The sequence below is a fragment of the Prunus mume genome, linkage group LG5 (assembly GCF_029339155.1).
Source record: "Prunus mume cultivar Tortuosa linkage group LG5, ASM2933915v1, whole genome shotgun sequence".
Taxonomy (NCBI): domain Eukaryota; kingdom Viridiplantae; phylum Streptophyta; class Magnoliopsida; order Rosales; family Rosaceae; genus Prunus; species Prunus mume.
In genome coordinates, this window is record NC_142702.1 from 8,860,283 (window position 1) to 8,884,315 (window position 24,033).

General features: G+C 37.6%; 4 protein-coding genes across 24 annotated transcripts; 3 read left to right on the forward strand and 1 right to left on the reverse strand.

Annotated features, from left to right (window-relative positions):
- The first annotated feature begins 455 nt into the window (after positions 1-455).
- Positions 456-8,323, forward strand: LOC103330952 (uncharacterized). Of its 21 annotated transcripts, none has more exons than XR_016126823.1 (6): positions 476-750; positions 1,008-1,066; positions 1,533-1,676; positions 4,237-4,411; positions 6,433-6,506; positions 8,114-8,323. XR_016126823.1 is itself a non-coding variant. In XM_008233552.3 (5 exons), exons 2-5 carry the CDS (start codon positions 1,037-1,039, stop codon positions 8,214-8,216), a joined length of 351 nt encoding a protein of 116 aa, XP_008231774.2. In that variant the 5' UTR covers positions 468-750; positions 921-1,036; the 3' UTR covers positions 8,217-8,323. The 21 variants fall into 21 exon arrangements, 6 of the variants coding, with proteins under 6 accessions (XP_008231774.2, XP_008231776.2, XP_088908000.1 ...); XR_016126826.1 differs by having other exon boundaries at positions 4,237-4,405; XR_016126824.1 differs by lacking the exon at positions 8,114-8,323 and adding an exon at positions 7,381-7,773.
- LOC103330953 (uncharacterized) lies at positions 1,914-4,396 on the reverse strand. Its single transcript, XM_089051873.1, has 5 exons — positions 4,134-4,396; positions 3,076-3,339; positions 2,426-2,759; positions 2,319-2,348; positions 1,914-2,236 (listed from the first exon to the last, which is right to left on the reverse strand). The coding sequence occupies exons 1-5, from the start codon at positions 4,394-4,396 to the stop codon at positions 2,126-2,128; spliced, it is 1,002 nt and encodes a 333-aa protein (XP_088907999.1). The 3' UTR covers positions 1,914-2,125.
- A 6,215-nt stretch (positions 8,324-14,538) lies between the features above and the next one.
- Positions 14,539-15,291, forward strand: LOC103330960 (protein FAR1-RELATED SEQUENCE 5-like). Its single transcript, XM_008233565.2, has one exon. The coding sequence runs from the start codon at positions 14,539-14,541 to the stop codon at positions 15,289-15,291; it is 753 nt and encodes a 250-aa protein (XP_008231787.2).
- A 58-nt stretch (positions 15,292-15,349) lies between these two features.
- Positions 15,350-16,513, forward strand: LOC103330961 (protein FAR1-RELATED SEQUENCE 9-like). Its single transcript, XM_008233566.2, has one exon. It carries the CDS (start codon positions 15,350-15,352, stop codon positions 16,511-16,513), a length of 1,164 nt encoding a protein of 387 aa, XP_008231788.2.
- The last annotated feature ends 7,520 nt before the right edge of the window (positions 16,514-24,033 follow it).

Below are 24,033 nucleotides of genomic sequence, written 5' to 3' on the forward strand. Positions count from 1 at the left end.
TGGGACCACCTTCTAACCAAAACAATAAAAGATAAGATTATAAAATAGGTAGTTGTTCTCTAATTTGGGAGAAAAACTTCCCTGACACGGATGCCAAGGTAAGCATTCTAATTAAGTATCCCCCATCAGTAATTTCTTGATAATATCCATGTGAGTTTTATATGGCAGCTTCGTCTAATGGCCGGTATGAATTTTTTTAATTTTGTTTTTGTCCGAATGGTTTTGGCGAACTCGATGAGAACGAGGACTTCTGAGATAATGTTTATATGTAACGAATACGACATGTTCTGTAAATAAATATTACTAAGTAGGAGGTGGCCTCAGGAAATTTGAAATGGACTACATGTGGGGCCCATCCACGTGGGAACTGATCAATAATTCAACGTATTTGCGTGCACCTTTACCTAAAGGCGGGTATTAGGTGTTTTGTCCTTTACTTTTGATTAAAAAAATATTTTATGTCTTTGCTCGGCCTCGGCCCGTTTGTTTTCTTAATGCAAAGTCCTCTTCATCATCGCTGGCAGCAACCTACTCTCTTATTTCTTTATTGGGTAATGGCTACGCGTGTTGAGCACTACTCAAGCAGCCTTTGAAAGCTTCAACTTTGTCTCTTTTTGACCTAATCAACTATCCTGCTCAACTGAAACATTACTCCTAGATCAACAATCACAGCGCAGCCTTAGGATTGCTTCTAACTTGCATTCGAAGTTTGAGAAAAACTTGTGCATTACAGATCGTTAACCAATAACGGTACGTCAAGAAACATGATTTGTTAGAGATATGAAATTTGTGCAATATATTTTTCAATCGCTTTGCTGTTCCATCAAGTTATCTCAAAGTTGCCATATATTTCCTAGCAGTCGACCCGTTCAATCAGTCAACAAGAGAGACGTGTAAATTATTTATTTATTTATTTTCAGGAGACTCAGTTCAAATTCATATAGACGTTTAGTTGTGATCTTTTCCATATCATTTCATCTTTTCTGTGCTCTTGGATTGGATCTCAGGTTCATCATGCATCCTATACTAATAACTCATGCGAGGAACCAAAAGTATCTGTATCAAGGTACAATTTTCTTGTTGATTTCTTTTGTTCACCAAGGCGTTGATCTATTTCATCTGTTCTTGTTGATTGCTTTTAAAAGCTACTGTGAACGGAGGTTTTAATGAATATTTCCATCTTTACGTTTGTTATTCTTAACCTGCATAATAATATATCCCCTTTGATTACTTGCATATTATTCATTTTTCAAGTTACAATATTTGTTATCTCGCACTATGCTCAACTTAAATCACTCAAACTCATCATACAATGCATATTTTTTCAAAAAAATTGTGTCAAAACAATAGATAATTCACTAATTGAACATCTTCTAAAGTTTCATCACAAATTTCCATGTTTTTCTACCACTTTCCGTCATTTTTATTCCATTTTTATCTATATTCATATTTTCTCAATATTTCCACTAATATTTCAGTGTTTTTAGACCACTGATATTTCTAAAACCCTCTATATTTAAATCCTTGGTTAGATCGTATATGCAAGGCTCCATACCTACCAGCTTGCTTACACTTTCCAATTGGTTGGCACACCAAGATGTTTGATCCGCCATTGCAGGAGGGTGGGAAGGAAAAGGGGGAAGCGTAAATCAACCGCCACAATGACTATTGGCGAGGTAAGTTCCAAGTCACCCAATTCGTGTTAAAATGCTCTATATATATATAACACAGTATTTTAGCAGAATCATTCTGTGTTAATTAGTTGCATGTTACAATAATAATACAGTAATTACTTGGGCTTAATTTGTAGCTGGTTTGTGAGTATAGAATATACCAATAAATGAGACGTAATAATACTTAACTCAGAAAAAAATAATAATAATAATAAAGCAACGAAATATGAAATTCAACACTGAAAACTAAAAATGATAGAAATTACTATAAAATGAAAGAGCAGTACCCAAATTACAGTAAACCACTCAACTAAATAAAGTCTTAAGCTGATAGATTTCTTAACAGTCTACAGGTCCAAAAGTTGAAGCTCTATTGTATGTGTTTGTGACATTGGATTTAAAGTATGAATTCGGAGAATACAAAATAATATGTTTACCGGATTTGAAGCTCTCTATGTAATTGTAGTATTTATGTCAATGCGCTTATAAAGCATGTAATTGAATAACTCTAGGGGCACTTTTGGGAAGAAGTGCACGAGCGTATTCACTGTTTCCTCTCTTGTCTGCAAAAATTGAATACAAACATGTTTTAGAGAATAGTAATATTGAAAAAATCGAAAAAGCAAATTTAGGCCATGTTAATACCAGAAGTGCATCCTCTATTTCCTCTTGTTTCTGCAATAATTGAATAATAATAAACGTTAAGAGTAGTTTAACATAAATTAAAAAGCACTTTTAGGTCATGTGTATACCGCATTTTCCTTCTCGAGGTCCTCCTGGATATGCTCATTAACATGCTTGAGTACATGTCTGAAAAACACGAGTGCTCCTAGCGCATTTGGCTCATATACGACTCCTGGATAACTGTAAACCTTAGCGAAAGCAAAGGCACCACGAGAAGTTCCAGAAATGATGTCACCAATGATTTCACCAAAGTCAACCTTTTCTCTCCCTATAAGCTTTTTGTAATCCTTTTTCCAACCTTTTCTCTCAATGTTAAGATGTGTATAGAGACGGTATATAACCGCGGCTACTTCGTCAGACGATAATAGTAGGGGATGCCACTGCAGTTGCTTAAAACAGAACCTGCACTTAATGAAAGAGAGTAAGAGATGAGAATATTGGCTTTCCAAGTAATTCACACTACATATTTCGTGTGCCTGATTGAAAGCAGGTTCGTCCTCTTCTTGGGAAAGTGTTTTAGTACGTTAGGTGAACCCAAATAACACTCAATCCTCATAACTACAGAGAACTCCATTTGGGTTTTTATATTGAACATGTTTAAGTTGAACTACGTCTGCATTTCTTTTTAGGTTGTATTATTTCATCTGTGGGTGTGTGAATTTGCCGCCTTAATGCATGACCCTATAGGAATAAAATAAGTTATCAGGAGCTTGCTTACCAAGGTATGCAATATTCCATCATATTGCAAAAATGCTTTAACAACAAGGGACAAGTAGCTTTCCATGTATCAACCAGCAGAAGTGCCAATGTAAGAAATTGTTCACGATAGCTTGGCATGGCTGGGTTGTATCTACATGGGATATCCTTAATCTCAACCTCCAGATTCTCAGCCCCATTGCCAATTACGAAGATATTTTCACAAGTCAAGCGTCCATGTGTGATGCCTTTTGACCCCAAATAAGCAACTTTCCCCTCGAGACTTCTGAAAAGAAAACAGGGTTATTAATAGCATTAAATAAAAGGGGAATGTTATGAACCTTCTCTCTTTTCCTCATGACGTGTCACTTTTCTTACACTTAACACAATGTCATCAATGCATTACGCAATATAATTTTTATTTTTCAAGTTTACCCTTATTAAATATATTGATTTTCTTTTACAACTTTCTTACCACCTTAATAAAAAAAATTAAAAAATTCAAAATGTGAGTTAAATTTTCAATGAGAACGTCATTTTTTATTTATCCAGTGAGAACATATATATATTTTTTCTTTAAGCACAAAAGAAGTTCATGCTATGCTAGGACAGAAATTTATGATCATAGTCTGTATCCTTTGGAAAAACGAAAAGCAGACGCTTTTTTATCTGAAAAAACCTACGCTGTCCTTATTTAATTTTGTAATATGGTGGAAAGAAAGTTATGCTTAAAGATTTTATTAGCAACGTATGTATTCTTCAGAAAAACAAAAAGTAAGCACTTTTTTATATATAAAAAACCTACGTTTTTCCGTATTAATTTTTTAATAAGGTGGAAAGAAAGTTGTTAAAATACTAGCTGCTGTGCAAAAAAAAATCCAACAAATTTAATAAGGGTTAACTTGGTAAACAAAAATTAGCTTGTGTGATGCATTGATGATATTGTTTTAAGAGTAAGGAAAGTGACACGTCATGAGGAAAATGGGGAAGGTCCAAAGGAGAAAGTACTAGAAGGTTGCTAGCATTCCCCTAAATAAAATTTCATATATAATGGAAAAGTTAATGGTAAATGCAACTGACCCAAGAATGTTTTGACCCCCACGCTTGAACTGCTCCTCATCCCATTGATAATAGTTCTTCAAGTACTCTTTTAAGAGACATCGAGCATACAATCGTTGTGCAGGTGCTGGAGCAGCAGTGGTGTTGGTCACTGATGGACTTGCCACATAAGCAGCAGCTGTCTCTGCAGATGAGGATGACCCTTGTTGGGCTGATAAAGGATTGGCACGTGTTGATTTGTTTCTCGACTTCTTCTTTTTTGATGCCAGTTTCTTGTTGGCCATTAATCTGAGGTAAAGGTACGTCGTATCACATTAGTACTAGATATATAATAATTTAATAAGCAAGAAAAAGAAAAACATGCAAACATGCAAACATGTTCAAACAAAACAAGTGGTTGGCTTGAAAACTAAACCGTTCCGTAAGAGTAAATCAAGATCTTCCAGTAGTTGTTTCTACCAAATTTACATCTTTATTAAGTTCTATTTAGGCATGATTAAGCTTTCTTGGAACACCAATTCTTCATGTTTCCATACATATCTAACTATTCATTTTATGTCCATAAATTCCTGAAGAAACCAAACAAACCCCCTTCATAATATGCATCCAAATCATATCTGCATTTAAGAAAATAGAGGAACCCAATCCAAGTGGTACCAAAACCAACAAATCACAGGAAAAAGGCAAGGAAAATATCATATACAGTGGTTCAACTTGATTCAATTCCAATTAATTTGACATGTTACTTGGCAATAAATTTTTATTTGAATGTGCAATCTAGATTTACATCACATATGATGTTGTAAGATGTGCAACAACTATGAGCAAGCCCAATGGGGGCCGTAAATCAGGATGAACCACAATGGGGCACCAAGATGCAGCCACCTATGCAGAAAATCTATCCCCTATAGTCCAATTTTTGTGCTGTAAATAAATATAAGGAGCTGGTTCAGCCCATGAAACCTAACCGAGCCCCACAAAATAAGTTTTGTTTCGTCACTCTCTAGGGAGGGGCAAGGAGAAGTGTAAATTGAACCCGGTTGCTTTCCCTGTAATGGGGGAGAGATGAGAGGTAGTACTAGTATATAGATGAGAGGGAGGTAGATTTAGGGTTTAGGGTGATTTAATAATTGATGGGCTTAATATATTTTGAGGACATTGGGCTCTAAGCTTTTTTAAGGAGATTGGGCTTTGTTGTTTTTTTTCTTTTTTTCTTGGGGTAGAATGTGAAATTCAAACTCTGCAGGCCGTGATATGGTTTTGGGTAGAACTAGAAGCTAGGGGTGGGCATTCAAACCAGAAAACCAGAAAACCGAGCCGAATCGGACCAAAAAAAGGGGAAAAAATTGAATTGACCAAAAACTGGGTTGAGTTGACCAAAAACCGAACCAGATTGGTTCTGACTGGTTCCAGTTTATCTCTAAAAATTGGATCGGGCCAAACCGGACCGGAATCAAATATAAAAATAAAAAAATGAATATATTTTGGTGGCCCAACTACTAATCCCATGATTTTTCTCACTTCCCAAGCCCAACTACCAACATCTAACCTTACCCAAGCCCAACAACCAAAGCCCATCAACCAACAATTAACCCTAAAGCCACTTTTTCTTTCCTTCCTCTCTCCCTCATCTTTACTTCTCTCCGCCGCTTCTCTCTTTTATTTTGTCTCTTTCTTCTTCCATTTCTCTCTTTCTTCTTCTCTCTCTCTCTCTCTCTCTCTCTCTCTCTCTCTCTCTCTCTCTCCTTCCTCTTTCTACCGGCTGTCTTTCAGTTAATCTCTATCTCATGGTTTCACTTGGATCAAATCAAATCTATACCAATTCATGGAGATTGCTGTGGTAAACAAGGAAGAGATCGGGTAAAATCTTTTCAAAATTTATTTTTTATTTTTTGGGGTATGTCTCTGTGAAAGTAACAGTGTAGGCCTTCAAATTTTTCTCTCAAGTTGTGGGTTTTAATCCTTCTCTTGTCATTAGTTAATTTCTTAGAGGTCTATTGAATATATAATTTCTAAACAAATATTATGAATAGCAAGGTGAATTCTCCTCCTAATTCTCCTTGTGTAATATTGTTTTTGATGATCACGATCTCATACTAGTGATGCACTGCAAGGGATTTAATTGGAATTTTAAGCTTTTGATCCTAATGGACTTCTTGCCATCTTGTTCTATTCTTTGCATTATTGCTCTTGAATTTGAGACTCAGGTGGTTTTTCACCAAGAATTCATCAAGGTCAAATCTTATCTCTTCGTTTTTGTTATAAAATCGAATGTTGTAATTTTAATTTTTCACCAAGAATCCTCTTTTTCTACATGCAGGGGCTGGGAGAGGATCTTAACAGAGAAGGTTTGAAGAAGATGCCTCTTCGTGTTGCCAAGGGGAAGGAACAAGGGTAAGATGGAGCATTTTTTGATTTTTGTTTTCACTGCTAGATGGAATAGTTTGCATGTTAAATATGTAATTTTATTTGTAATTTTATTTGATATATGTGTATTTGTTTTGTTATTGGGTTGTAACTTTAAATTTTATGTTTGCTAGATTTTGTTTGGGATGATTGGATGGGAATTGGGCTAATTATGAATTTGTAAGCCCAAAAGTTTTAAAAAATTTCACTTGGGCTTAAATCTCTAAAAATTCAACAACAACAAAAATTGGGCTCAAGAGCCGGTCCAAACTGGAAAATCAAAAACCGAACAGGAAATAAACTGGTCCGGGTTGGTCCGATTCTCTAAGTCATTTAATGAAAAATCGGACCGGATTGAACTGGATGAACAGTGTTGGTTCCTATTTCGAATTTAAAGGAGAATCGGGCTGAACCGGACCGTGCCCACCCCTACTAGAAGCTCCCTATGACTAAACCCTCCAAAGTCCCCTTTCCATCCCATTCAAATGAGTACCCTGTTAGTGCTCCCGCCTTCTTTTTTACGATTTTCGGTCAGGTTGCGACTTTTTTGGTCAATTCTATTTTTTTCGGTTACTTTCCATTCAATTATTCGATTTGTTCGGTTTGATTTTTTTGGCCACCCACTACCTCTACCTACAAAAAAAAGACTCATAGAATAGTACTACATGCGGGCCCCAATATTATATGTGACGCATTCGACAGGTTCCAGGTTCAATTTGTTAACAAAATATTATATTTAGAATAATGGGATTCATCAATTTCACAACCCACTTTCTTTTTTCTTTATTGGGTAAATTCTTCTTCACTTTCTATATTTAGAATAATGTGTTCAATCAGTTACAGTTCTTTTTTTTCTTTGCAGTTTAGCAGCAACTTTTTAGACAAATGCCAGTCAAAGCAGAAAGCAAACTGAAAATCACAACTGAACATAAAGAACCATAATAACAGAAAATTAATTGATTAAGTTACGCACCAGAAATTAAAAAATGAAAATAAAGAGAGAAAGGGTTCAAAAGAAAAGCAATTGATGAGTATCAAGCAATAGTTTGCGGAGATTCACCTCGAGACTGAAATTCACTGTATGAACTGAGAAACGGTTGAGGAACACGAGAAGAGCTGGAGAGATATTAAGACTGCCATGGACCAAATTTATGAACCAAAAAAAAAATTTGTGACAATAAATTCATGACAAACCAATGATGTATAAACACATGGGTGTTGCAGAAATAGAAAGAAGAAATTACTGACCCGAAATTGTATTCTCACAAACACATCAACCCAGAGTAGTGATGGGCTTTGTTATGCAATTAAGTGCTAAACTGAACACCTGGTAGCAAAGTAGAACCAAGATTAAAAAGTTGAACTGAATTCTTTGAGATAACCCAGAACTGAAATCTCAAGAAAAATTCAAATGAAATTAAACAGAAACAGCATAAGTAATCAAAGCAAATGTATCAGAAATAATAAAATAACAGAAACATCTCAGAATTGAGTTATTGGGCTGCCATTCAAATTCATACATAAAAGAAGATAAAGTCAAATTCGTAAATTCACGTCAATGATAGCATTTCTGTTTTTTGTTTTTGTGAATGCAGAGAAAAGGTTGGGAAAAAGAGGAGCACAGTTGTGATGGCGGACGGCTCACAAGTCGAAGAATTAGACGCATTAAGAGACAATGATCACTTGTTTATCTTTTGAACATGAACATGAAAATGATGTATGAATGATCACTAATCAGTTTCAGTCACCTTATTAATGAAATTCTATAGTGTAACTCATGTCAAAGATGAAGATTGGACGAAGAACTTACAGCACCTATACATTCTATGCTCTGTTGTTGAGCATCTCTAAAACGGCATAAGCAGCTTTCTTAACTTGTTCTTTGACTTCCTCTAAGCCACTTTCTTCTCAAGACTCTGCTCTTTGCACTTCTCTATCTCTTCGGTTATTCGGCCAGAGTTCTCATCAATTTCGCTACAAAAGAACAGATCGCCATCAGAACTTTATAATATGCAGAACGATCAAACAGATCATCTACCTCAACCCCCAATTCAATTTAGAAGCCCTAATTCGACAAGCCTAATTTAACAGAAAAAACCCTAAATTTTGAGCAATAAAATTTATATATCCTTGCATTCAGCTCCTAAAACTATAATTTCAGGGTCATGAATCACTTATCCCTCAAATTAAATGGAAATCTCATCATTCACAATTCAAATTTTAACTGGTTTCGAGCTTATAAATACTTGACCAACTAAAAACAGACCAAATTTATATTCAAAAGAGAAGAAGATGTAATTTCACGCTAAAAACATACCAAAACAGAGAGAGAGAAAATGCAACAAGATTATCATAAATTTATATATTGCAGACCCGAAAAAGGGCCGCACCCTAGAAAACCAATCATCTCAAAAGAAAGCAATTATAATGAATGTATTGCCTATTTCATCAGAATTTATTACAAAAAAATTACATCAACAGCAACCAAACCACTTTTAGCATTGTTGAAATAAGCTAATTGGTAGTTTATTACAAGAAGTAACATCACCAATGGAAAACAGAGGAACTAATTTACCCCATCCTTCCCAAGGAAAAAAATAATCTGAGAATGTTAAAAGACCAAGCAGCTGAGATATTTTATAACACAAGGCAAAATAATATCTGCAACATCATGCATCCCCTTAAAATCCTCTATCAAGCATTTCAATTTACCTCACAAACCTCCTACAGCTCAATTAGAACAAAAGCCCCAAATTAACAGTAAACAAACCCTAATTCTATAAATTCAAGTTGAAATACAGAGGAATTGGAGGGAGCAGCCACATTCGTACCTGATATTGATATGAGAAAGGGAGCTAGCTGAGATGGAGCAGCGCCTGTGAAGTGAAGTTTTGGATGAGAGAGAGTTAGCAGAGGAAGAGAAGTTGACATTACTAAATCTGCATCTAGTTCAACACTAATATGAAATCCTCACCTTGTCTCCAAATTAATGGTCCAAATACAAATTAAAAAGTTCAAAACCTGCAGAGACCATAGTCCAAAATTAAAACCTAAAACTTACAATATAAATTAGAAAACTCAAACCTTGAACAATTAAAATTATCTTTTGGCAAAGGGAGAGTGATGCCATAAGGATGCCCATCACTAAACTTTCTGGCTAAGATGGTTTCAGTTTAACAAAATTGAAACCCCAAACTTTCTATTTCAAAGGATGCCCATCACGCTGAAACGATGGAGAGTGAAGGCTGAAACGAGTGAGACGGAGAGTGAAGGCTGAAACGATTGAGAGAGAGAGAGAGAAAGAGATATACGGCAGGGATCGAGCAAAATGGGGGTTAGATTGGGGCTGAGATTTTTGGTATGGGTTTGGTTTTGAAACGAAGCCTGGGAAGGAGATTGAGAGACCATGAGATATAGAGATGAGAGAGACAATTATGGAGAAGAAAGAGAGAGATACCTGAGAGGAGAGGAGTCTTGTTCGTCGCGCTGTCTCGTCGTCACAGGAGGAGGAGAGGAAAGAGAGAGAAGAGAAACCCTAAACCCTAACCTAGAGAAAACATGGAATCCTATTGGTGTTCATTTCTACTGTCTTGTCCCAAAATGTTTTGACCTATCTTTATAACGAAAATTCTTTAGTCCCTCAGCTGTACCGTTACAGCCGGCTATCCAACGGCTGAGTTTGCATGTTAAAAATGGATGGCTGAGATTTAATGACTTAGTGGGTTGTATTCAATTAAGATTTTAATGGATTGTTTTGAAGCTTAAAAATCCAATGATATTCATTTATGATTTGTAAGTAATCAATAAAAATCTGGTGGTATTCAATTATGATTTTTAAATCATAAATACAAGTGTGGTGATATTCAATTAGGACTTTTAAAAGATAAGACAAAGTACCGTGGTATTCAAAAACTTACCAATTTTAAAGTATTTCATTAAAGGGAATGTATTCAATTGAAATTTTAATAGATTGTAATTACATGATTTTAATGTAATGGATTTCAGTCGGATTTGTAATTATATGATTTTACTTAGGATTTTAATAGATTGCAATTATATTATTTTAATTCACTTAGGATTTTACTTATGATTTTAATAGATTGCAATTACATGATTTTACTTATATTTCAATACAAGCTTGAACTCTATCACCCATCATCATTCACCTAAATACATAATCTAAAGGAATATACCCAATTTTTAGGATACATATACCCAATTTTCAAAGATGGAGGCATAGTAACCATCAAAGGTTAGTCCAGGGAGAGTACACCGACATCAACAATGTAACTCCCAACGTAGCCACACATGGCCAGAATGAATACGTTAAAGATACCGAGAGCCTAAACATAACATGCAAGAACACCACTCACCTAAGCACTCAACTACAAATGCAAAACTACCATTAACTCTCACAAGCAAAATACAAGGAGAGAATCGTATGCAACACACTCAAACGAGTTGAAGCAAATAATACAACATAAAACTAATTCTTCCTTTCTGTAATCAAAAGTAATTCCTCTTTGCCATAATAATATTACATACTAATCATGTGCGCATTATCTAACTAAGGAGGTTTCAACCATACAAGCTTATCGAATTCACGCATGCGACTTACAAACCTTCTAACTCACTCTCAAACTTGCACCTACTACATAATACTACCCCAACTGAGATAGTTGCCTTTGGCCTTTGATTAGCCTCCCTCGTGACTCTTCTGCCTCTGCTGGAGCTAGCTTCTGTCTTGCTTCTCTTCTGCTCGCCAATTTCAGTTGACCATGTTAACTTGTGGTTGGGGAAAGGGATCTGTTGTAACTAATGGAGGTTTCTCTACCAGTTTTAGCCTTCCTATTGTTATTCCTTCTTGTATGACATCCTTGAAAATAACACAACTATTGGTGGAATAATTCCAAGAGTTGTGCCACTTACAATACTGTCTGCCCTTAAGTTCTTCTGGCTTGGGCAACTTGTGGGGTGTCTCTATTGCCTTCTGTAGTAGCATATCATCAAACAAAGCATCAACCTTTGTTTAGATAAAAGGAATAGACCTTGTTCTGTGTTGGTTTGTTTGGAACAAACCCTCCTGTGAATGGTGGCGGCTTCTGATCCTTTGGTGGTTTTGTAAGAGCCTTGCAGCTGATGGGATGTTTCAATTTTGCCATTTCTGCCACTGCAATTTCTCTTTCCTCCGAGCCTTCTGTGTCTTCCTCTGATTCCACCTCAACTAGATGGATTGAAGAGGAAGGGGTTTTGTAGTATATGCCCTTGGAAGAGTTTCTCTTCTGTTGTTCTTCCTTAAGCAACTCCTCATACTTAGATGCTTTATCTGCCAGTTCTGCTAGATCTCCAAACAGCATCCCATCAAATCTTTTTCTCAGAGAGATTTTAAGGGCGATTTGAGCCATCTGGATAAAGTGCCTCTCTTCCATAAGGATTCTGCACTTCATTTTGAGCTTTCTAAACCAGGTTATGAAGTCTTGAGCATGTTCATCTTTACTCTGTTTGAGGGCAGCAAGATCACTGATAGTGACTTCTGGCTGGATCTGAAATAGTAGTCATGGAAAACATTTTCCATTTGCTCCCAGGTTTGAACAGAGTTAGCTGGTAGACTGATGTACAAGGTGAAGGCTTGTCCAGAGAGAGAATTTTCAAAAAGTCTTAGCTTTAACAGAGGGTTATTTTCTATGGTTATGCACTGGATAGAAAATTTGCCTATATGCTCGACTGATGAAGCATGGGGATCTTCTCCGTTGAACAAGGTGAAGTTTGGCACCATGAAACCCTGGGATAGAGGTATTTGATCAATATAAGCTGGATATGGCTTTCTGTAAGTGGGCCTTTCTCCTCCTCCAGCTTCAGGCTCCATCATCTCCCTGATCATTCTCTCTAGTGCCCCTATGTCATTTAAAGCATTGACAGGGTGTAGATTTCGTCCCTATTCTGGCTGGATGTGTTGAATCCCGTGCTCCATTCTGTATGGCCTGGGCAGAACTTCCTCCCTGTATTATTCTTCTTCTTCAAAATCCAGATGGTTTCTCCAATTTGCTCCTGGTCTATTCCTGTCATTGTTGGCAAAGGGGTTAATCCCCCTCTGCCTCTTCGCCTCTTACCGTGAAGGGAATGGATTGGGATATATCTTTCTCGGTCTGTAAGGCAACACAACCGGTGCCTCGGGCAAAAGTGCTAGAGGTCGATCACGTTGGGGCCACGGTTGTGGAATAGGTGGAGGTTCTGGCTGATTTTGAGGAACTGAACTGCAGGGCCTTTTGGCTGATTGACCCTCATGCTCTTGGTCGAAGGGCTCTCGCCTTTATCCACTCGGATCTCTCCATGCCCTTATACTCCATTATCGTGCAATGAGAGGATTCTCTTGGTATGGCTAAGCCAATCTTGGTGGAGGGCCACAAGAGAGGTCTAGCCTTGGACTACAACATCTGGGTTTGGAATTCGCCATGGCGCCTCTCGGTCCTTCCTGAATTGTCATTAACTTGCCATTACATCATGGCTGTCATGTTGTTCGAGTATCCTAGCTCTTTTGTGTAGCCTCCTGTCTGAACACACTTCTGTATCTAATTCAACCTCCTGAGCGGTCTTGGAACGCGTCGCTTTCGGTGCTACCATGAGCCGAGTGTCCGCATCACTTTCTTCCGACTCCAATCCTTCTCGGAGAACTACCGATTTCTTTCCATGGCGTGGCGTGGGTTCGCTAGAGCTACCAATATTTATATACTTCAGAAAATTTCTGTTGAAGTATGTATACTGAGAAGTCCCACTGGGCGTGCCAAATTGTTCACCTGTTTTGTTTTTATTCCTGTGATGGAAGGCAAAGTTCCTCATTGCCTTGAAAACCGTTGACTGGTCAACAAGCCAACTTTCTTTGGTGTGAGAGCGTGCCACCGCTAGCAGTAAAAATCCTAGCAGACTTCTTTGAAACAGATAACTAGCCCCCTAAGTTACCAATTTCTAAACAAGCGATTGTGAATTTGGGTGAGGAATATCTCCTAAGTAAGTTCTTTTCCTGCCTCAGACTTGTGAGGACTTCATAATTTATCACAGTATAAAATTGGTAGTTCTGGCCAGAATAGATGATAATAAAGTGGACTGTTTTAGGTAGAACGCCTTCTCTGAATTAAAAGGGAAAAATCAACTCTAGAAAGACAAAAGACGCATTGAATTCCATTTATGTCGGATAGAAATTTCTTATCCGGCTGGACTAAGTATATTTATCGGATGTTAACAACTTCAATGCTTAGCTTTAGCTGTAAATCGTTACCAAAGTTCAATTTTGGCAGAGCTTTAATCTACTTCAAACCTTGGGAGGCTTTTGAGCAGGCAGAATCGCGGCTTCTTTAGTCCTGAAGGGGCAGAAGTGGCTGGACTTGAGGACTTAATAAGCTTATTTGTTGAGGTTTTCATACTTTGATCATGCCAAACCTCAATTTAGTTTCTTCGAAGCCCAAGCTTGAGATAGGTTCTGGGCTGGGCTTTTGTTGGATTTTGGACCTTTTATTCCTGTTTATTTTCAGAGTCTAGACTTCTCGGGCCCAATGTTTTTGTCCTTGTTATTCTGGGCTCTGTAGCGTTGGGCTAGGTGAGCAAGATTTTGACCCAAACACAAAGTAGTGATGATAATGGTGTTGACATTATTGCACCGAGGAAAGAAGATGTTATGGGGAAAGAGTTTAAAATTATAGAATTAGCGGAAGAATATTATATGAGTAAAGACAAATTGGTTCGTAATTCGGAAGGGAAAGTATGTAGGAGACGATGGTGTTGTTCTAAAGAAGGTTTGAGAAATGAGAAGTTTAATGATCGATCGGATATGATTCGACAACCAAAGCCAATTACAAGAGAGAATTGTCCTGCCCATTTTTGGGTGGGTTATGAGAAGAAACGTGATATTTACATCGTTACGAATTTTGAACCACATCACAATCATCAACTAGTTACTCCACTTGAATAATCATATCTCCGATGTAACCACGTGGTTCGAAATTCCAATTTAGCACAAGCAGTGGGAATGCGAAGAGCATTAGTTAGAACATGTCATACATATGAGTATATGTTCAACCAATGTGGCGGGTATTTAAATGTTGGTTTTCAAATAAAGGATTTGTATAATAATTTGGATGCATCACACAGGGAAATTTTGCTCGACAGTGACACAGAAGCCGCAGTCTCTTACTTGAAAGCGAAAGGAGCAATGGATCCAGAATTCTTTTGTAAGTTAAGTGTTGATGAGGAAAATAGGCTTGGTAATTTGTTTTGGAGGGACTCCACTTCACTTTTGGATTACATTGCCTATGGCGACGTCCTCATATTCGACAGCATGTACAAAACAAATGTTTATGACAAGCCCCTAGTGCTGTTTGTCAGTTTGAACAACTACCGTTCTACTGTAATGTTTGGTTGCACATTATTGCAGGACGAGACATTTGAAACTTACAAGTGGTTATTGGAAACATTCATGGCATCCATGAAAGATAAGAATCCAATATCAATATTGACGGATGGCGATGAGATGATGCGTAAAGCCATTGATTATGTGTTTCCCATGTCTAACCATCGGTTGTGCTCATGGCATGTGTCAAGGAATGCACAGAATAACTTGAAGGATGATGAATTGCTAAGAAATTTTCAAGCATGTATTTGGGAACCATTTGCATTGGACGAGTTTGAGAAGAAATGGGAGGTTTTAAGGGAAAGAGTGAGTACTTCAAAGAAAAAAAGAATGGTTGGAAATGATGTATGCAAAAAGAGACTCATGGGCTGAATCGTGTCTTAGAGGAAAGTTTTTCAGTGGTATGTGCACCACTCAACGCGTGGAGTCCATGAACAAGTATGTGAAAGATTACTTGAAGAAAGGCGTGAAGTTGTTTGAATGTATTCCAGCAATTGATAGGGCTATGTTATGTCTTAGGAATACCACGGCGAAGGATGGTTTCAACGCAAAGTACTCAACACCAGTCCTTAAAACCGCATTGACAAAACTCGAGCAACAAGCTTCTCTGATTTACACGCATAGGTGCTTTGTATTGGTACGTCATGAGATCAAATCTTGTTCAATACTCACTCATGATAATGTGATGCATAATTTTGGAGGTTATGTATACGTATTGTCAAAATATGGTGAACTGCATAATAATTGGACTTGTGTTTACCACGGTGGGGAAAATATGCGGATAGAGTGTGGATGCTGGAAATATGAAAATGAAGGGATCCCGTGTGGCCACCTGTTTTATGTAATGAAGTGCGAGCACTTTATGGAAATTCCTCCAGCGCTCATAATGAAGAGATGGACAAAGAGTGCCCAAAGTGATACATGTAAGGAATTTATCGGCGAAGTCGAAGGCACTACCAAAGAAGTTGTAGAAATGGCGAGGTATGGAAGTTTAAGTGCTATGTCAAACAAAGTATGTTTTTATGCATCGAAGAGTGAAGATGGTTATGCCATGTTGATGAATGAGTTTAGTAGATGGGAGGGAATTTGTGAAGGCTTACGGCAAAAGGAAGAAAAGACAAGTCTAAAATTGGGTAGTGCTGGGCAATGTCCTCCAAATATTGTGGAAGATCCAAAGATCGTTAGGACAAAAGGCACTCAAGCAAGCCAAGGTGGAACATGGAAGCGTCGACAATGTCATTTGTGTCACGGATATGGACATACAAAGTGTAATTGCTCTCAAAGAAACTTGCATCCAAGTAGAAATGCAGGTGTGAATATCCCTTCAGGTAGTGAAAGCTATCAGTATAGTTCGGAGGAAGGGCCGTCCCCAGACATTAGCTACAGTTATCCTAGTCAAACGGTTTCTCAATGCAGAGGCAACTATGTGGTTGATTTGTCTGGTTCTGATAATTTTTCTACTACAGACCCAACCGGTTCTATCCCCAACAGTGATGATGGTTTCTCATTCGACAATGGTGAACCTATTTCCCTATGTACTGGTTCAACCCAAAACAATTGTAGTTTTGGAACTTGGTTTACATGTAACAATTAACATTAAATGTAGATTTAGTGATGGACAAGATGCTTTCATATGATTGATATATTATTGTTTTATGTATATATTGTTGAGAAACGATTTTATGACTTGTATGGGGTGCTTGGATGGAAGTTTTATGTAGGCGGAGGTGATCCGAAATACATTGCATTAGAAAGGGTAAGGGGCAATTATTTGAACATATTAGAATCGGTAAAGACCAATTATCTGAAAATACTTGGTATTAGAAATTTGTTGGCCCGAAAGTGCAAATTACATTCCAAAATATAGCCAATTTCGTAAACCATAATTGGTTAATCCTATTTTTTAATCATATCATAGGGTCATAATGAAATTGTTACTTGCTTTTGTTGTTCTTTGCTATATACATTCATTAGGTTCGCGTTTACGGTCTGAATAGGTTTGTCTACAGCTGGTCGGCATTTGCATTGCAAACATGTAATTGCATGACGGTGATGCAATGCAAGAGTGACTGTGCGCAAACCCCTAATAAGGAAAAATGGATCATATTTTATTGTACGGGCAGAATTATACATATTTTTTATAACTATAAATCGAAGGGTGAAATGAACCGAAATATAGAGCCTGAGAAACGGTAAGGGGCAATAATCTGAACATATTATTTTACAAAACGACCAATTATCGAAATTACCTAGTAATAGACATTGTCATGTACCACAAATCACATTCCAAAAGATCCCGAATTTCTTAAAACAAAATGTGATTAACCCTAATATTGAATAATAGACATAGGGTCATAATAAACTATTTACTCGCTTTTCTTTGTTTTTTCGTTATACATTAATTTGGTTTGCGTTTTTAAGCTATGTTTAGTTTGCACACAGCCGGTCGGCATTTGCATTCGAAACATGCAATTGCATGACAGTGATGCAATGCAAGAGTGACTGTGCGCAAATCCTTAATAATGAAAAATGGATCATATTTTATTGTACATGCATAATTAGATCTTTTTTGTTTTTACTATAAATCGAAGGACGAAATGAACTAAAATATAGAGCATGAGAAACGGTAAGGGGCAATAATCCTTTAATTTTTAATTTCAAAACGACCAATTACACGAAATTACCTAGTAATAGAAAGTGTCATGTGGTGCGAATCACATTCCAAAATATCCCGAATTTCGTAAACAAAAATGTGATTAACCCTCATATTGAATAATAGACATAGGGTCATAATAAAATTTGGAACTTGCTTTTCTTTGTCTTTGCGCTATACATTAATTAGGTTTGCATTTTTAAGCTATGTTTAGTTTGCACATAGCCGGTCGGCATTTGCATTGCAAACATGCAAATGCACGACGGTGATGCAATGGGAGAGTGACTGTGCGCAAACCCCTAAAAAGGAAAAATGGATCATATTTTTTTATACATGCATAATTAGACCTATTTTTTGTACTATCAATTGAAGGGCACTGTTATCTGATATAGAGCATGAGAAACGGTAAGGGCAATAAACTGAACATATTATATTACAAAACGGACCAATGATCCTAAAAATTTAATCGTATCCATAATTTACTTGGTTTTCTTTCTCTTTGGGGTACGTGAATGAACACTTTTCTCAGCTTTGCGTTTTTGGTTTGTGGAGTGTTGTTTTGCATCTGGATTACCCTTAGTTGCGGCCCCGTCCTCATCCTCATCCTCATCCTCATCCTCATCCCCAACCTCTTTCTCTTCGATCCAAGCTTCGTCTTCATTTTCCTCTTCCTCTTCTTCCTTTTCTTCTTCCTCTTCCTCATCTTCTTCATGCTTTTCTAGTACCACAATTTTGGTTTTTCCTTTTCTACCTATGTCATGTTTAAATTTTGTGTGAAACTCTTACATACAGGGAAACATTGACAGATATAAATAATCAATTTTGTTGTGCACACGAGTGATGATGGTTTGCATTGCAAATGTATTATTTAAAATTGCAAAATTGAACATCATATAAATCGAACTTTACAATGGAGGTAACAAACTTACATGTTCTGCATCATCAGTTAAGACGTCTTCACCAATACCCGAACTTGCAATGGTTGTCCCCGTGGTATTCTTCAATATCTCCTATTACAATATAACATCGTTCATGTTCATTCATGGTATGTTATTTCAATATAACATCGGTGATGTTTGTTAATTTTATGAAATCACTATGAAATGAAGCTGAACTGACTCACAATCTCTTGCCGTAGGCGCCTGATCTATATGCTTGCTTCCAATGAAGTTGAAAATAGTAGGGCATTCAACCCAGCATTCAGCTCCAAAATCTTGGTTGCAGCTTCAGCAGTTACCTACATTCAGGCACATGCAATTACAACAATCACCACATGAAGCCATCAATTATGAATAAATTATGCAATGGAAACTATTTACATGCATTACACTATCAGGTAATGGTAGATCAGGGCTATCTTGCCCACAGGGTATCCGCACAAGTTTACTTCCATTTTCGACGGCCCACCGTGGTATTCGCACTGACCATGGCTGAGGAGAGATGTTTCCTACCCTTATATTGGCCCCTTTGGGAGTTCTATGTTGTCCCTCCCGTGGAATTGAGGTATCATGTTAGATTTTTGAAAAATTATATCAATTTAATGTAGGAAGTGTAAGTACATAACACATGTTCAGTGTAGAACGTACCGCTTCACGTAAGTCCTCATAGTAGCGGTACCTTATGTACTCATTTCCGTACTGGGCATAGTCGGATGAATTTACAAGCCATTCTGAAGCTGGGTACCCATTAGCAGCTCTAGTTGCCTGCTCTGCAACATTTGTCGCCATCTCATCAACTGCATCCTCATCAACATCATCCTCCTTGGCTACTGTCTCGTCAGCCACCTACTCTTCAGCTGCCTCTATGTCTACATCATTGCATGTTAGGGCAGAACGTCTCGATGTCTTCATCTTCAATGGAATAACAAGGAGCGGCCCCACTTTTGTAGTCCAAGTAACCCAGCTTGTATGTGTCAATAACGGCCTCAAACTTAGATTGCTCAACAGCTTTATGATAGGCTTCAAACTTGGCTAGAAGCTTGTTATAGTTTCAAATCATGTTAGCATTCTTGCACTTGAGATGGAAGAAGGCTTCCTTGAGTCTATGTAGGGCAACGACAGAAGAGTTGGGTTCACTTTCTTTTTTAGCAAGGGAACTCTTCAGCACAGATATGCTCTCCTTCATTTCTGACACCTCATTTCATAGAGGATCTTCTCGACTGAGAGCTTGCCAGTCAGACAAACTTACCTGGATAAGACTTGAAAGAAGAAGTCTTCAAATCTTACCTGGATAATCATATAAAAGAAATTATTCACATTAGGATATTGACAATCGGATTCGATGATCAAATAATGTGAATAAGGAGTATTGACGTAAGAGAAAGATTCAATTGCATGGTCATTCCAATTTGAATAGGTTCTTTTACAACGTCTCATTTAGCTCAGATAACTGTGACTTGCTGCTAGGCGACAACCTTGCTTAGGAAGAATTCATTTATACATTGGATGTGCAAGGATAGGCTCAAACATGGACCAACATTCTATTATGATGAGGTTCATGATTGTATCACTATACTTTGCAAGAATGGTGGGCTAATACTTAACTAGTACAATGGTGCCTCATGATAATATTCGGGGGTATACATTTGCTAAAGGCCAAATTATATGGGAACTCACATCATGATGTGAATGAATAGACGGACTCTTTCTTTATTATTTATGTTATCCCTAGATCCTATTATGGTGCGGTGATCCAAATAATAAGGAGCCTCCATCTCGCTAAGAGACATCTTACAGAAGTTTCTCGTATTCCATTTTTTAGGGATTATGGAAATCGTTTAAAGTAGTGGGAGGAGCCTCAATCCATGGCCTTAACCAAAACAATCTAATTTTATTTATGTTATGTTTGTAGATAAATCTGTAGAACCTCATTCATAACACATTACACAAAGCAAGCCTCAAATGAACCATATAATGTCAAAAGGGATTAGCTTCCATAAAGATGTTAAAAGGAAGAAGAGATGTAATGTACATCTTTTATGCACAAGGAATAAACTTATGAAGAGAGCAATTTTGTCCTTAAGTCAGTAATGGCGGTTGAAACTTCCACCTGGATAATGGATTCAAGAGCTAGCAGACACGTTTGCAATACATTGCAAGGTCTAGCATATTATAGGAAGTTGTCAAACTGAAAAATAGTGTTGTGTGTCAGTAATGGTACCCAAATATCTGCAAAAGTAGTAGGAACTTTCCACCTTAAGCTACCACATGGGGAGACACTTGAACTTAAAGAATGTCTTTGTCTTCCAAGTTGTGTAAAGAATCTAGAATCTGTTTCAGCATTGCTGAATGAAGATTACACTGTCACATTCAATAGAATGGGATGCTCTTTACAACAAGGCAATCAAATCATATGTAAATGCACTATAATCAATGGTCTCTACCAAATTCAAATTGTGGAAAATAGCAACTACTTGATTGAGATGCCAAGACCTCAGAGGCCCAGAGAAGAACTCAATTCAACTCAATTTTGGCACAAGATAGGATCCAAGGAATGGTCAAACAGGGATACCTTGAATCTTTGGGTTCAGTCCCTATGCCCACCTGCGAATCCTATCTTCAAGGAAAAATGTCAAACTTACCTTTTTCAGGAAAATGGGAAAGAGTCACTGAGCTTCTTGAATTAATCCACACTAATGTATGTGGGCCATTGTCCACTACATCCAGGGTGGCTTTTCTTACTTCATTACGTTCACCGATGATTACTCTCGGTTGGGCTATGTTACCTAATAAAGTACAAGTTCGAGGCGTTTGAAAAGTTTAACGAATTCAAGAACGAAGTTGAAAAGCAAACAGGAAAGAGTATCAAGATTCTAAGATCAGATCGAGGAGGAGAATACTTGAGTACTAAGTTTCTTGAATATCTCAAGAAACATGGCATCCTATTTCAGTGGACTTCACCTGGAACTCCACAACTTAATGGTGTCTCCGAAAGGAGAAACCGAACATTGACGGACATGGTCCGATCAATGATGAGTTATACTTGACTTGCCAGTATCGTTTTGGGGATATGCACATCAAACTGCAGTACACCTGCTAAACAGAGTACCTTCCAAATCCATGCCCAGAACACCATATGAAATGTGGTTTGGGAGGAAGCCAAGTCTTAATCATCTTAAGATATGGGGTTGTCCAGCTTATGTCAAGAAGCATGATATTGACAAGCTAGACGGTAGATCAGAAATGTGTAGATTCATTGGATATCTAACGAAAAGGTTAAGCTCAAGAAAGAGTGCAAAAGGTTTCTTGAGACTTATTTTGGATTGGATGGCACTTGTGTGCAAAAGGTTGAGCTCAAGAAAAGGTGTTTGTTGTAAGATCTGCAAGATTTCTTGAGACTTATTTTGGATTGGATGGCACTTGTGTGCAAAAGGTGTTTGTTGTGAGATCTGCAAGATTTCTTGAGACTTATTTTGGATTGAATGGCACTTGTGTGCAAAAGGTTGAGCTCAAGAAAGAGTCTGGAAAGCCTCGTGAACCAAAAGTAGAGTCTGATTCAGTTGACAATCCGGTCCCTTTACCCACACTCACCCAACCTCCACGTAGGTTTGAAAGGATCAATAAAGCACCTGATAGATATCTGGGCTCAGACCATGTTCTTCTCATGAGAGATGACATGGAAGATCCTGAAACCTACATAAAGGCAATGTTGGACATTGACTCAAAGAAATGGCAGGAAGCCATTAAGTCTGAGATGGATTCCATGTATGCTAACCAAGTCTAGACTCTGGTTGACCCTCCCGAAGGTATTGTACCAGTAGGAAACAAATGGATCTTCAAGAGGGAAGAAGGGCTTAGATGGCTATAGGTGGAGACCTATAAAGTTAGATTAGTAGCTAAAGGCTACAGACAAAGAGAGGGAATTGACTATGAAGAAACTTTCTCTCTTGTAGCAATGATAAAATCCATCCGCATACTTCTCGCCACAGCAACATATTATGACTATAAATATGGCAGATGGATGTGAAAACGATTTTTCTGAATGGCCATCTTCAGGAAGAAATCTACATGGATTAACTTGAAGGATTCATATCTAAACATGAAGAGAAGAAAGTATGCAAACTTCAAAGGTCCATCTATGGATTGAAGTAGGCTTCAAGGAGTTGAAACATTCGTTTTGATGAAGCCGTTAATGCTTATGTTTTTAGCCAAAACAAAGATGAACCTTGTGTGTCCAAGAAAAACAGTGGGAGCGCAGTCATATTCCTCGTACTATATGTGGATGACATATTAATGTTTGGAAATGACATAGGCATGTTGACCTCTGTGAAACTATGGTTATCAAAGACCTTCTCAATGAAGGATCTAGGAAATGTATCTTACATACTGGGTATCAAGATCTATAGGGATAGATCGAGAAAACAAATTGGATTATCTCAATCCGTGTATGTGGACAAGGTGCTTGGAAGATTCCAAATGGAACATTCCAAGAAGGGTTTTCTGCCAGTCAGACATGGTATTCACCTGTCTAAGAGCATGAGCCCTAATACCACAGAAGCAGTGATATAGATGAGCAGGATCCCATATGCCTCTGCAATTGGGAGCCTAATGTATGGCATGTTGTGTACGAGGCATGATATCAACTATGTTGTGAGCATCACAAGCAGATATCAATCAAACCCAGGATAAGAACAACGGAGTGTTGTAAAGACTGTGTTAAAGTACCTCAGAAGGACCAAGGATATGTTCCTAGTCTAGGGAGGAAACCCAAAATTACTGGTGAAAGGATATACAGACTCAGATTGCGAATCTGATGTTGATGATCGGAAATCCACTTCTGGATATGTGTTAACATTGAATGAAGAGGCAATCAGTTGGAGATATTGCAAGCAGAACACCATTACGGACTCCATAACTGAAGCAGAGTACATAGCTGCTTTGGAAGCAACAAAGGAAGCGATCTGGATGAGGAAGTTCATTATTGAACTTGGAGTGGCCCCAAGCATTGAGTCACTAGTCATTTTATACTGTGACAACAATGGGGCTATAGCACAAGCCAAGGAACCAAGGTTTTATCAAAGATCCAAGCACATTCAGAGGCACTATCACTTAATCAGGGAATATGTTGCTGATGAAGATATTAGCATGCTCAAGATGGCTTTAGCAAACAACGTAGCAGATCCACTCACAAAGCCTATGAGTCAGCTTCAGCTGGACTGACACATAGAAAAGATGGGTATTAGATACATGTAAGATTGGCTTTAAAGTGCAAGTGGGAGATTGTTAGAAATACGCCCTTAAAGCCAACTAATTATGTAATAATTAGAGTTAAGGACATCTTTGATAAAAGACATATTATGTTATCAATGGGCAAGAAAAGTTGTTTTATACATTAAATCATCCTATATTATCTTTCAATATGTAGAACAACCATAGTCCAAGGAATACACAAGTGGATATGAGAGTTATGCAATGAGATTGCATACATGGAGACTTCTCATCATCCCTAAATCCTAAATATGT

Excerpts from the sequence above, each read along its gene's own strand:
- LOC103330960 (XM_008233565.2), top strand. The coding sequence starts at position 14,539 with ATGCGAAGAGCATTAGTTAGAACATGTCATACATATGAGTATATGTTC.
- LOC103330961 (XM_008233566.2), top strand. The coding sequence starts at position 15,350 with ATGAACAAGTATGTGAAAGATTACTTGAAGAAAGGCGTGAAGTTGTTT.
- LOC103330953 (XM_089051873.1), bottom strand. The coding sequence starts at position 4,396 with ATGGCCAACAAGAAACTGGCATCAAAAAAGAAGAAGTCGAGAAACAAA. Across the intron at positions 2,349-2,425 it reads ACCTCGAGAAGGAAAATGCG|AAACAAGAGGAAATAGAGGA; the intron begins GTATACACATGA and ends CAATTATTGCAG. Across the intron at positions 2,237-2,318 it reads AAATAGAGGATGCACTTCTG|ACAAGAGAGGAAACAGTGAA; the intron begins GTATTAACATGG and ends CAATTTTTGCAG.
- LOC103330952 (XM_008233552.3), top strand. The coding sequence starts at position 1,037 with ATGCGAGGAACCAAAAGTATCTGTATCAAG. Across the intron at positions 1,067-1,532 it reads CCAAAAGTATCTGTATCAAG|ATCGTATATGCAAGGCTCCA; the intron begins GTACAATTTTCT and ends ATCCTTGGTTAG. Across the intron at positions 6,507-8,113 it reads GCCAAGGGGAAGGAACAAGG|AGAAAAGGTTGGGAAAAAGA; the intron begins GTAAGATGGAGC and ends TTGTGAATGCAG.